At 41.1% G+C, this 14,286-nt stretch overlaps 1 protein-coding gene across 7 annotated transcripts in view; it reads left to right on the top strand.

Moving 5' to 3' along the window:
• The window catches only part of elavl4 (ELAV like neuron-specific RNA binding protein 4), a 258,140-nt gene that overhangs the window by 222,849 nt on the left and 21,005 nt on the right, over positions 1-14,286 (top strand). For 5 of the 7 annotated variants that reach the window (XM_034179718.1, XM_034179716.1, XM_034179720.1 and 2 more), the window contains one exon: positions 910-1,144. In XM_034179718.1, the coding sequence (XP_034035609.1) occupies positions 910-1,144 (235 nt within the window). The remainder of the gene's footprint in view (positions 1-909; positions 1,145-14,286) is intronic. The other 2 variants (XM_034179719.1, XM_034179717.1) reach the window with 1 other exon arrangement.

Raw genomic sequence — 14,286 nt, 5'->3', positions numbered from 1 at the left:
AACCAGTCCCAGCAGAGGACTGCCCCTCCCTGAGCCTGGTTCTGCTGGAGGTTTCTTCCTGTTAAAAGGGAGTTTTTCCTTCCCACTGTAGCCAAGTGCTTGCTCACAGGGGGTCGTTTTGACCGTTGGGGTTTTACATAATTATTGTATGGCCTTGCCTTACAATATAAAGCGCCTTGGGGCAACTGTTTGTTGTGATTTGGCGCTATATAAAAAAATTGATTGATTGATTGATTGATTGAATGTGTTGAATGCTTGATCTCCAGTGTAAAGGTCAAACAAGGTTGACATCAATTGGGTTCTTTGATGTATGACATATGTCATAACATGTTAACTAAGCATGACAGATGGTGTAAACTATTCCTTTTAAAAACCCTATTCACTAAACCAATAATTTGCATCACTTTTTGCCAAAACTGGAGCAACTTTAATGTCTGAGCCCTGTACAAAATGAAATTGACCTTTGTTATTCTTTTCACTGTTTGTACCCCAGAAGTCCATAACATTCGTATATACTCCAAATTCTACCTTTTGGAATCTTTATGATCAGACAAATAATGTATATTTTTCAATACAACTGGGGCATTTTTTAGTTTTCATTTTGAAAAATGGTTGCCATGGATGACATTGAAAATTCACGATGGCCTAATATCCAGTTTTATTTTGAATGCCTTTGATGTGTAACAAATTCTATGCTTTTATCACAAAGTGCACAATTGTTATAGAAATTCTAGCAAGGTTGCACCACTAATACATAATTATTACTCATATAAATATCTTTAATCACATTTTATTTTCTTTTTTAGTAGCCAAGTACTTTTACTGTACAATTCATACTGTGTTAAAGACTAGCAGTGTCATTCAAACACTGTGAAGTAAAATCAATCCTGTCTCCTTTGTAATCTGCTGGCCCTGCAGGTGGGTCCCGGGGTGTGGGCTTTATCCGCTTTGATAAGAGAATAGAGGCTGAGGAGGCAATCAAAGGCCTGAATGGACAGAAGCCATCTGGTGCTGCTGAGCCCATCACGGTCAAGTTCGCCAACAACCCCAGCCAGAAAACCAGCCAAGCCCTTCTGTCACAACTCTACCAGTCTCCCAATCGCCGATACCCAGGCCCCCTTCACCACCAGGCACAGAGGTTCAGGTGAGTTCCAGGGTCAGCCATGGAAATGGCACCAGGGGAGGGAGTACAGTAGACAACAAATAAGATGGGAGGAAAGGGTTCAGGCACTACATAAGCATTTGTTTCAGCATGGACTATTTTGGAGGTGTGTAGCCTATTGGACTCCCAACCTTTGGACTGTGGACCTACTCATGAATCTACTGATATTATTTTTGGGAACACATTAAAAATCATACATGCATTTGAGTAGTTTTTCAGATAGTTCTTTTTAAACACGGATCCCAAGCCAAGTCCTTTATTTTTGTCTGCCTATCAGTACCAAATTTGATCCAAAATTTATTAAATACATTTTAGATTTTCCTGTTTAATGATGATACAAACACACATGAGCATCTTACTCAAATTTTGGTACAGCTGAATAATTGCAGTAACAAAATACTGCAATCATTGTCGTAATGAATTTCTATTGTATGACATTTTCTGACTCATAATTACTTTCAGCCCCTGCCACAGAATAATCTGCTTTTTGATTTTATTAGATTTTATTTAGCAACAACTGAGCATCAGATAGTGTATTTACTCTTCAGTCTTTTGCATAGTCCTGCAGACAGCCTCCTTTGTATATACACTCAACAAAAATATAAACGCAACGCTTTTGGTTTTGCTCCCATTTTGTATGAGATGAACTCAAAGATCTAAAACTTTTTCCACATACACAATATCACCATTTCCCTCAAATATTGTTCACAAACCAGTTTAAATCTGTGATAGTGAGCACTTCTCCTTTGCTGAGATAATCCATCCCACCTCACAGGTGTGCCATACCAAGATGCTGATTAGACACCATGATTAGTGCACAGGTGTGCCTTAGACTGTCCACAATAAAAGGCCACTCTGAAAGCTGCAGTTTTATCATACAGCACTTTGCCACAGATGTCGCAAGATTTGAGGGAGCGTGCAATTGGCATGTTGACAGCAGGAATGTCAACCAGAGCTGTTGCTCGTGTATTGAATGTTCATGTCTCTACCATAAGCCATCTCCAAAGGCGTTTCAGAGAATTTGGCAGTACATCCAACCAGCCTCACAACCGCAGACCACATGTAACCACACCAGCCCAGGACCTCCACATCCAGCATGTTCACCTCCAAGATCGTCTGAGACCAGCCACTCGGACAGCTGCTGAACCAATCGGTTTGCATAACCAAAGAATTTTTGCACAAACTGTCAGAAACCGTCTCAGGGAAGCTCATCTGCATGCTCGTCGTCCTCATCGGGGTCTCGACCTGACTCCAGTTCGTCGTCGTAACCGACTTGAGTGGGCAAATGCTCACATTCACTGGCGTTTGTCACGTTGGAGAGGTGTTCTCTTCACGGATGATGCGAAGGAGATGTGTTGCACTGCATGAGGCAAATGGTGGTCACACCAGATACTGACTGGTATCCCTCCCCAATAAAAAAAAACTGCACCTTTCAGAGTGGCCTTTTATTGTGGACAGTCTAAGGCACACCTGTGCACTAATCATGGTGTCTAATCAGCATCTTGATATGGCACACCTGTGAGGTGGGATGGATTATCTCAGCAAAGGAGAAGTGCTCACTATCACAGATTTAGACTGGTTTGTGAACAATATTTGAGGGAAATGGTGATATTATGTATGTGGAAAAAGTTTTAGATCTTTGAGTTCATCTCATACAAAATGGGAGCAAAACCAAAAGTGTTGCGTTTATATTTTTGTTGAGTGTATAAAGCAATAAAAAAAATGTAGCCAGCCAACTGACACCAGCAACAGCTGAGCAATCATAAGGCTGGTGTTGCTGTCGCATAAATACATATGTTGTCTTTTGCATTTCCTCACTTTTCCATCAGAAGCCTGGGCATTTAGGAATTTGGATGCTCTTTAACAGCATACCCAGGGCCGTAGTCAACTCCCTTTACTCTCATTCCTGAAGCAATTTATGCTAACCTGTTTCTGGCCTCATTACAGACAACAGTTCAGTTCTGCCAGGAACATCTTATCTTAAGATGCTCCACCTGAGAAATAGATGAAGGTAAATACGTACACTTGATGTGAGAACTTGTAAAATACAAAGTAAGAGCTTGTACAACAAAAATCTGAACTCGTATGTTCAGATTTTCACGTGTATTAAATATTCACACGTAAACTTAATTTGAAGTCACAGGGGAAAAACACGAGAGCTTGTAGAAAAGATTTCTGAATTTTACTTGTGCATTTTTTTGTTCGTGAATGCTTTTACCAGTACAACCACAAGTTGATGATTACAGCCTCTTAAATTATTTCATGTAAATTGTCTTTTGACACACATTTGCTGATAAATCTGTGACCATTTAGATTTATGTAATTACCAGTGTCCATGTTTGTGAATATTTTTCTCACACGTTTATGAAAAAATTCTGCCACTGAAAATGACAACTTTCAAGTTAATTTTTTTATAGCTCTTGTGTGTTTTTCCTATGTGACTTCAAATTAAATTTATGTGTGTGAATATGTAATACAAGTGCAAATGTGAACATACAACTTTAGGTTTTTGTTGTAGAAATCTCACAACATATTCTACAAGTTCTCACATCAGGTGCACAAGTTCTCCCATTTGGCCACATATTTACCTTCACAGAAATCGCTCTGAAATGTCAACAGCAGATCTGCATGCTGTGATGTTATTCAGTTAAATGAAGCAGCTGCAGCGATTCAGTGGTCACCTGCTTTTGATATTGTCTATTCAGCTGGACTTTGATACCAAGTGATAAGCATATAAACTTGGCTTGGGAAGCTTCAAATTTTTCAATTACAATTCTTTGTACTGATCTTAAGGCCCGGTCACACAGCGTTAGCTGAACAAAGGAAAAACGCAACCCAGCTCCACCCCCAAGGGCAGGGGAAAACCGGCAAGACGGCCGGTGTCGACCCCCCGACTATACTCCAGCCTACTGGGAGGGGTGGGCAGCGGAAAAGGCGTACGGCACTGATCGGCCCCACCGCTCCGACTGGAGTATATCCCCACTGCCCGACACCTCAGCAATGCCAATGGCGAACGGTCAGAGGCACGCTGAGGCTGGAGAGGAACCGGGAAACAGCTAAATCTAAGAAAAGAGCCCTGGACCCCCCCCCCAGGTGCAGAGGTCCTCATGGGAATGCCCAGCAACCAACCTGCACCACCCCACAACACCAAAGACGAATGGCCAGAAGTGTGTGAGGCTGGGGTTAGGGGACAGGGAAACAAAAACCAACAAAACAAAACGACCCATTCCGCCAACAAAAATTAAATAACTATAAATAATAAAAAAAAAAAAAACACGCTTACCTGAGTCCAAACGAACTCCGACCAGTCAGCCTGTTCACCCCACCAGAACTACCTCAAGTGCTACACACAAAAACTGGTTCACAAAAACTCCCATTTATATCCCACAAAAATGTCCATAAAACACCTGGAGCCATGTTATGATGCTGTCTCCTGACGCTCGTTTGACCGGGGCAATATGGCTGTTCTGACCCTTCCAAGTTCTATTGGCTCGTCCACTAGAGGAGCTAGAGGTCCTGTCGGAGGAGTCTCAGAGGAACAAAGAAGAGGCGGTCCGGACTTATGTCGGGGAAAACCCCGAGACAAAACACCCCGCTCGGACACTCGCCCTCTCTCTCGTCCACGCTCCTTAATCCGATCGTCTAGACGAATAACCAAGGATATTAACTCATCTAAATCCTTCGGTTCGTCACGGACGGCTAGCTCATCTTTCATGGAGTCATTCAAGCCGTCTATAAACACCCCCCTCAAAGCAGCAGCGTTCCAACCAGACTGAGCGGAAAAGATTTGAAAATCCACAGAATAATCAGCTGCGTTTCGTCGCCCCTGTCGGAGGTTCAGCAATCGCTGAACCATGGCATTTGTTTTCATCTCCAGGTGCTTCTGGACTTTCTCCTGAAATGGAACTGCTTCTGCCGCTGGGTCCATATTGGTTTGGCCGGAGAATTCTGTTATGGGTAAGCAGACGCGGATTGAGGAGCGGTCCAGTATCTGACTGAACCCAGCATGAAATAATCAGAAGCAGTTCCAAAAAGAAAACACATTTATTTTTCTCCCTTGTGCTATACATGAAATACTAAATAATTAAGTTCTGGTGAGGTGAAAAGGCGGCGCGCTCTCTCAGCGTCTCAACAGTCGGAGTCTGAACGTTCAGGACTCAGGAGTTCCGCCAACACCCCCCCCCCCCCCCAGGTGACTTTCCCAGACTGTACTCTGCGAAGGAGGAACAGAGATGAGATTATTCAACACTTATTACTACGAAATATTGTTTAGAGGCAAACTTATCAGCTACACGTTTAGGTCTGGTTTCAAACTTAGTTCAAAGAGGCTGCTGCTCACAGCTAGTGGAGGATCATTAATCCGCACGCCACTGCCGTGAGGAGCACGCCAAACAATTTCCACCAATAATTACTTATAGCTGCGTATAAACGCCAATTTACACTCACGGATAAACCTTTCAGAATATTCACCTCTGTCGTGTGCTGACAACGTTTGCCTCTCACCCTCGTCCTCCTTCACAGCCGCGATGTCAGACTCTGAAACGGCCCTCAGCGTCCCCACACGGTCGTCACAAGGTCGTATTCTCCGGCAATCTTATCCAACTCACTGCTGGTTTAAATGTAGTTCTTCATCACTACATTGGTACCAGCTGGAAGTCCTCAGATCTGCACGTGAACATCACAGGTGTCGTGGATTGTCCTGATAGAGAGCCGCACGAGAACGCAACAGGTGCAGCCAATTATCGTAACAGAGGAGAGAGACTCTTCTGCAGCACATTTTCCTCAGAGAACAGCCCCAAATTACCTGGGAAGGAAAATAAACACAAAACAACCCAACCTTGTCCAGCCAAACCCCCCCAACACACAACAGGTTCAGAATCTTTATGTTGATGTATTGAAGCTGGGAAAATCCAAAGCAAGGTGTAACATTATCCACCTGTCTTTGAATTTTACAGATCTAAATGAATTGTATTTCTATTTAGTGAAATGGTGTTGCAAAATTTTACTGGTGAACTATGCTGAGGTGATGATTGGAAATTATACAGTGCAAGAATTCTAAAGCTTGTCTGATGTGCCATGATGTGATCATTTGTATTGCTGTCATTAATCTTTCAAATTATACAGAAAAACATTGTATGAAAAAGTTCCATTTTTACCAAAGTTTTGAAATGATGAGGATGATGTCATAAATTGGTACACATTGAGGGCAAAAACTCAGTGATGCAAGTCATTAATCTCAAAAACTTGAGCTGTTATTTTGAGATTGTCATTGAATGCATTTAATCCAAGAGACACTTATACTGTGGACACCAGGCCTGATTTGGAGAACATTTGCACCAAATGCAGGTTTCTCGATGCAGGTAGAATTTGTAATGCCGAAACAGAGACAACACAAGTCACAGCAGTCTGTATCTGCAGTAACAAATTTTTCTCCTTGAACTATTAATGTTGGCATATACAGTAGCCCCCCTTGCTTTTGAGCCACAGGTGTAAGTTTTGCACCTGGTGCACATGTCGGTAAATCAGGCCCTGTGAACGCTCTGTGTGCTTCCACCCAGATCAGAGAGGAACTGTTCATAAGAGACTGTGGGGTTCTGTCATTCACAATCACATATTTCCCTTCATTTCATCATATTGCCATTGTTGCCACACTTTATATATTCACCGTGAGGTCTGGGCCAAAAAAAACATTACATTACAAACACTGCAGTTATTTAATTTGCCTTTTTTTAATGTGTTTCTGCTGTTAAAACTTGAAAGGCCTCAGTTCTTGAAGAAAAAGTTTTCTAATTTTAGACAGAAAAATGTTGAAAACAAATTTAAAACAAAGCACAAATTTAAAACAATGTCAAAAAATGAAGTAAAGGAGTTGGTTTTGAGATCTATCTTAATTTATGTGGAGTCACTCAAGCTACCTCATCAGTTTGTTTTTTTTTTGCCCAGATCAGATAATCCCTGTTACAATTACATACCATGTACATTATATAGCTGAACGTCTTTATACAGTTGTATGCAAAAGTTTGGGCATCCCTGATAATTTTCATGATTTTCTTTTATAAATCATTGGTTGTCTGGATCAGAAATTTCAGTTAAATATATCATATACCAGATGAACACACTGATATTTGAGAAGTGTAATGAAGTTTCTAGTATTTACAGAAATTGTGCAATAATTATTTAAATAAAATTAGGCAGGTGCATACATTTGGGCACCCTTGTCATTTTATTGATTTGAATACATTTACATAACTACTGGAACACAAAATTGGTTTGGTAAGCTCATTGACCCTTGACCATCTTACATAGGTGAATCCAATCATGAGAAAGGGTAGAGAAGCTAGAATCTTCAACTGGACTGGGTTGCTTGACGTGAGGACATTTCGCTTCAAATCGCAGAAGCTTCCTCAGCTAAAATTCTTGCTCTGGTAGTCTTACTCCTGTCTTGACTCTTCTAGAGAAGCTTCTCTACTATGGACACCACATGGACAACTGAGAGCCTACACAGAAACAGGAGAAAGGGTATTTAATGTGGCCATTTACAAATGTTTCCCCTCTATGCATCTCTTCTAATGAGTGGCAACATGGGAGCCTCTAAACACCTCTCAAATGACCTGAAAACAAAGATTGTTCAACATCACGGTTTGGGGGAAGGATACAAAAAGCTATCTCAGAGATTTTAGCTGTCAGTTTCCACTGTGAGGAACATAGTTAGGAAATGGAAGACCACAGGCACAGTACTAGTTAAGGTCCGAAGTGGCAGACCAAGAAAAATCTCAGATAAGGTGAAGCGAAGGATGGTGAGAACAGTCATAGTCAACCCACAGACCTGCTCCAAAGACCTACATGATCTTGCTGAAGATAGTGTCTCTGTGCATCATTCAGCTATATAGCGCACTTTGCACAAACAGATGCTGTAATGCAGAGGAAGCCTTTTCTGCATAAACGCCGCAAACGGAGTTGCTTGAGGTATGATAAAGCACATTTTGACAAGCCAGCTTCATTTTGGAATCAGGTACTGTGGACTGATGAAACAAAAATTGAGTTATTTGGACATAACAAGGGGCAGTATGCTTGGCTAACAAAGAACACAGCATTCTAAGTAAAACGCTTGTTACCTACAGTAAAATTTGGAGGTGGTTCCATTATGCTGTGTGGCCAGTGCAGGTACTGGGAATCTTGTTAAAGTTGAGGGTCACATGGATTCCAGTCAATATCAGCAGATTCTTGAGAACAATGTTCATGAATCAGTGGCACAGTTGAAGTTGTGCCGGGGCTGGATCTTTCAACAAGACAATGACCCTAAACACTGCTCAAAATCTACTAAGACATTCATGCAGAGGAACAAGTACAACGTTCTGGAATGGCCATCTCAGTCCCCAGACTTGAATATTATTGAAAATCTGTAGTGTGATTTTAAGCGGGCTGTCCATGCTCGGAAAACAACAAACCTTAGATGTATTGTAAAGAAGAATGGTCCAAAATACCTTCAACTAGAATCCAGACTCTCATTGGAAGCTATAAGAAGCATTCAGAGGCTGTTATTTCTGCAAAAGGAGGATCTACTAAATATTGATATATTTTTATTCTGTTGGGGTGCCCAGATTTATGCACCTGCCTAATTTTGTTTAAGGAATTATTGCACAATTTCTGTAAATCCTATAAACGTAATTTCACTTCTCAAATATCACTGTTTGTCTACTATATGATATATTTAACTGAAACTGCTGATCCAAACAACCAATGATTTATAAAGGAAAATCATGGAAATCATCAGGGGTGCCCAAACCTTTACATACAACTATATATATATATATATATATATATATATATATATATATATATATGTACAGTGAGGAAAATAAGTATTTGAACACCCTGTGATGTTGCAAGTTCTCCCACTTAGAAATCATGGAGGGGTCTGAAATTTTCATCTTAGGTGCATGTCCACTGTGAGAGACATAATCTAAAAAAAAAAAAAAAATCTTTTTTAAATAATAATAATTTATTTGTATGATACTGCTGCAAATAAGTATTTGAACACCTGTGAAAATCAATGTTAATATTTGGTACAGCAGCCTTTGTTTGCAGTTACAGAGGTCAAACCTTTCCTGTAGTTTTTCACCAGGTTTGCACACACTGCAGCAGGGATTTTGGTCCACTCCTCCATACAGATCTTCTCTAGATCTTTCAGGTTTGGAGTTTCAGCTCCCTCCAAAGATTTTCTATTGAGTTCAGGTCTGTAGACTGGCCAGGCCACTCCAGGACCTTGAAATGCTTCTTACGGAGCCCCTCCTTAGTTGCCCTGGCTGTGTGTTTGGGGTCATTGTCATGCTGGAAGACCCAGCCATGACCCATCTTCAATGCTCTTACTGAGGGAAGGAGGTTGTTTGCCAAAATCTCGCAATACATGACCCCATCCATCCTCCCTTCAATACAGTGCAGTCGTCCTGTCCCCTTTGAAGAAGAGCACCCCCAGAGTATGATGTTTCCACCCCCATGCTTCACGGTTGGGATGGCATTCTTGGGGTTGTTCTCATCCTCGAAACATGGTAAGTGGAGATGATTCCAAAAAGCTCTATTCTGGTCTCATCTGACCACATGACCTTCTCCCATGCCTCTTCTGGATCATCCAGATGGTCACTGGTGAACTTCAAATGGGCCTGGACATGTGCTGTCTTGAGCAGGGGGACCTTGCTGCCCTGCAGGATTTTAAACCATGACAGCATCATGTGTTACTAATGTAATCTTTGTGACTGTGGTCCCAGCTCTCTTCAGGTCAATAACCAGGTCCTCCTGTGTAGTTCTGAGCTTTCTCAGAATCATCTTTACCCCACAAAGTGAGATCTTGCATGGAATCCCAGACCGAGGAAGATTGAGTCATCTTGTGTTTCTTCCACTTTCTAATAAATAATCATAACAGTTGTTGTCTTCTACCAAGCTGCTTGCCTGTTCTTCTGTAGTCCATCCCAGCCTTGTGTAGGTCTACAGTTTTGTCCCTGGTGTCCTTAGACAGCTCTTTGGTCTTGGCTATGGTGGACAGGTTGGAGTGTGATTGAGTGTGTGAACAGGTGTCTTTTATACAGGTAACAAGTTCAAACAGGTGCAATTAATACAGGTAAAGAGTGCAGAATAAGAGGGCTACTTAAAGAAAACTTAACAGGTCTGTGAGAGCCAGAATTCTTGCTGGTTGGTAGATGTTCAAATACTTATTTGCAGCAATAACATACAAATAAATTATTAAAAAATCATACATTGTGATTTTGAGATTTTTTTTTAGATTATGTCTCTCACAGTGGACATGCACCTAAGATGAAAATTTCAGACCCCTCCATGATTTCTAAGTGGGAGAACTTGCAAAACCGCAGGCTGTTCAAATACTTATTTTCCTCACTGTGTGTGTATGTGTATATATATATATATATATATATATATATATATATGTGTGTGTGTAATATATGAGTGACAGAAGATTTTGCCATGAAAAGAGTTGCAGCGAAATTCATGCCGATGGCTTCGGCACGAAGCTGCTGATGGAGCAAAAGCACCTCCATGTTGAAGCCTCACAGGACATGCTGGACTCCGAAAAATGATGCCCACCTCTTCCACCATTCGGAAGATTCAGACGGCTTTTGGTGGATTTTCAGTCGTGTGACTATCTGAGAAATTGTGGATGGCCGACCGGAGCATGACTCGCTCTCCACTGTTGTGCGGACGTCTTTAAACCGGTTGTACCGCTCCTTAATCTGTGTGATGCCCATAGGATCGTCACCGAAAGCTGTCTGAATAATCCAAATGGTTTCCACCTGGCTGCTCCAGTCGTTCCGCCATTTTCCTTGCAAAGAAAATCCGACGAGAGACTACACCCATCCTCACACAAAGGCTGCTTACAAGCAAATGATGCAGTCGACAGGCGTGAAAAAATTCACGCATGCGCACGAATGTTCAAGGTTGGCTCATGCAAGCACACGTGATTCAAATCCATCAGGTTTTTGCAAAAAATAAAAAGGTCGGATACTTTTCTAACAGACTTCGTATATATATATATATATATATATATATATATATATATATAAACATCCTGTCAGTCACTAATGACGTGCACCTTCTTAGAGATATTAGGGTTTATTCATGACCTTCCTTATATAATACAAAAACAAGATATTACAAGTTTTCATCCAAACCGACAAGAATGATATGGAATTGCAGACTGCGTACATGTTTGCAAAAATTTCCTCTTGTTCAATAACTTTTAGCTCACGGTGCTGTTTACTCTCCATCAAAGTCTGAGCTTGGAAGGTATTTTTCTTTTGGAGCGGCTTCCCTGGTGTGACACCTGAGCAATGTAGTGTGGCTGTGTGGCTGTGATACGCCAAGCCAATTTACAGGCTCCACAGGAGAAATGCCGCTTCTCATCACAACTCACAACCACAGGACGCTTTCTCACAGTGTTCCTGCACTCCTGCTCTTTGCCTCCAAGTCCCACACTAAAACCTCAACACTTTACACATTAAAAGTGTGCTCACTGTGGCCAATTTGTTTTTCTTTTCTTTTCTTTTTTCTGGCTTATTGCTTGAAAAACAGCAATGCAAGAGAACATTCTCTAATTTCTTATTAAACACAATAAGCAGTCAAACCTGTGCTGTGATTTACATTGTCCATTCATTGAAGGGGTTGTGTTGTGCAAAACAGGTGTTTATTTACATTTTATGCATATTTTATATGGTTGGAGTTTTGTCTCAAAACATCATCAGAGTCCCAATATTATTTGTGTCTGCATGTACAAACTACGCTGTTAAAAGAAAAGTTAACATCTGAAATGTTTTGCTTTAGACTTCAGTGACATATGTCACGAAAGTGCATGGGAGCTTGTTAACTGTGCGACACGCCCACTGCTGACGGACAGGGTGTGGCATGCTGCAGCTCCTTTATATGTGACAAGCACCAAATGTCTTTTCTCCCCTTTTAAGGATGAATTGGCTTAGTCACTTATTGATTTATTTATTTATTTTGACTGCGTACTTTCAATTCTGCATTTATGAACCTATATTAGGTTCTTGGAAAGGTATGACCTCTATAAGAACACAAATGTGTAAAAAACAAAATATATCTGAAGTCCCAACATATTTAGCCACCTGAAATAGTCAATGCACTGCATTTCTAAAGCATTTTTACAGTTGATGCAGATGCACAATGCCCTTTACACTGATGCCTCACATTCACCCATACAGATGCGCTACCATGCAGTGTGCTCAGCTGCACACCAGGAGCAACTTGGTGTTTAAGAAACCTGCTCAAGGACCCTTGTAATTTTCTGGCCTGCCAAGAATTTGATCCAAGGTTCCACTGGGTCTTAAGCTCACTGCTTTAACCTTTAGCTCATCACCTTCCCGAAGTACAAACAGTAATAATAATAATGACAAGAGAAACACAAATCATTTAAAATTGGTCTGAAGTATAAAATCAAATGTCACTGAAAAAAACCTGTGTAAATTTGATACATCACTTTCGTTGACACACTGATGTTTCTACTGTTAGATATAGACAAAGCCCAGATTCACGAACTGGACATATGCAGAACAGACCTGTTGTGGTGAAAATTATATGTATCCTCTATGAGTAAATCATGGGGCCTGCAGTATCACACCTTCATATATAATGTGCTTCTACTTCTGCTCAAGACAGCAAACATAATCCATTCGTGTGCAGTACACCAAGCCCTCGATCCCCAGCTTGTTTCCGATTCTCTGCTGTTAACTAATGACACTAATTAGTAAATTAGCCTTATTATATCCAGGGCAGGAGCCAATTTTAATTGAACAGATTTTTGTTTCAAAGAGGAAAAAGACAAAAACACCCATTCCTCCATTAACGTGCATTGAGAGGAAGCACAAAAGCTCTATTGTTTACATTGAGCTTGGAGAGGCAGTGTGAAAACCTAGCAGGGAGTGTTAGTGCAGTAAATACGCATCGTCGTACATCTGTGCATGTATAACTAGAGAGAGAGAGCGAGACCGTGTGTGTGTGCGTGTGTCAGCAGCAGGTCATGTTGTTGTGGCCCAGTGACCTGGTGTCCAGCAGATGTCTTCATACTCTTGGGCTTCGAGCGCGTCTCCGCTGAACAGCCTCTCCATTTGACTCATTTATCCACAAAACAGTCTGCTTGTTCCCTTCCCACGTAATCAGCTAATTGCAGCTTTAATGATTCAGTAGATCCTTTTTTCCATACTGAGGTAAATTGATTTAAGGCTGCTTTCATTTTTTTCTTACTTAGGGCTACTATCTTCCTGTTTAGTGCAACAAGATTTGTTTTAAATCAAAATAAATATATGTCTACGTAATACCACAACAAAGTGTGTCTTGATAAATGTTTTAGAATATTTGAAGCAGTGTTAAATTGGAAGCATTTCAAATAATACTTAAAAGCACAGGTCTCTTTAGTTTTCACTGTGCGTTATGTTCTGCAGGATTTCTGTTTTATGACTGTATTCACTGTGACATAATTCCTGATTACCGTATTTCCTTGATATCTCAGATATAACCGGCTCAGTGGGATAAGCGTTAGGCTACCAATATAATAAATCTGGGTTTGATTCCTGGTGATGCTACCGGTCTGTCATTGGACAGGGCAAGTGGACAAATGAATACCAGTCATGTCTGGAAGAATAATCTGCATCAGACTGGCATCCTATCCAGAGGGAGTCTGCAGTTTGATCCACGTCACACTACAAACTCTAGGTATAAACACCAGTAATTGTGGGCCCTATATCCCTGTATAGGGATTGAGCTTCCACTAGTGTCAGGTCTTACCCATTTCAATGAATATATTATGAGACCCAAAGCTAAACATTCTGTGGGTCTTTTACCTGTTTCGGGTGTAGACTGAGCTTCACTTGGCCATTGATAACTGCCCCAAAGTTTATTTCAGTGTGACCACCTTTATTGACATTGCTGGCTTCAAGGACTATATCAGTCCTTATGGATCTGGTGTGTCTGGTGAAATGGGATCAGTGTTCCTCAGCTGTACACAAAGTTTGGGGTTATGAGTTGCTTGATCCTGGTTTCAACATCCAGCGCATTGCCGCTGGACATGCTATTTTAATACAGGTGGTTGTGCTGCTCAGGAA

This window comes from Thalassophryne amazonica, chromosome 10 (genome assembly GCF_902500255.1).
Source record: "Thalassophryne amazonica chromosome 10, fThaAma1.1, whole genome shotgun sequence".
NCBI lineage: Eukaryota > Metazoa > Chordata > Actinopteri > Batrachoidiformes > Batrachoididae > Thalassophryne > Thalassophryne amazonica.
The sequence above is the reverse complement of the archived record's forward strand: the minus strand, read 5'-3'. Positions and strand labels throughout refer to the sequence as shown.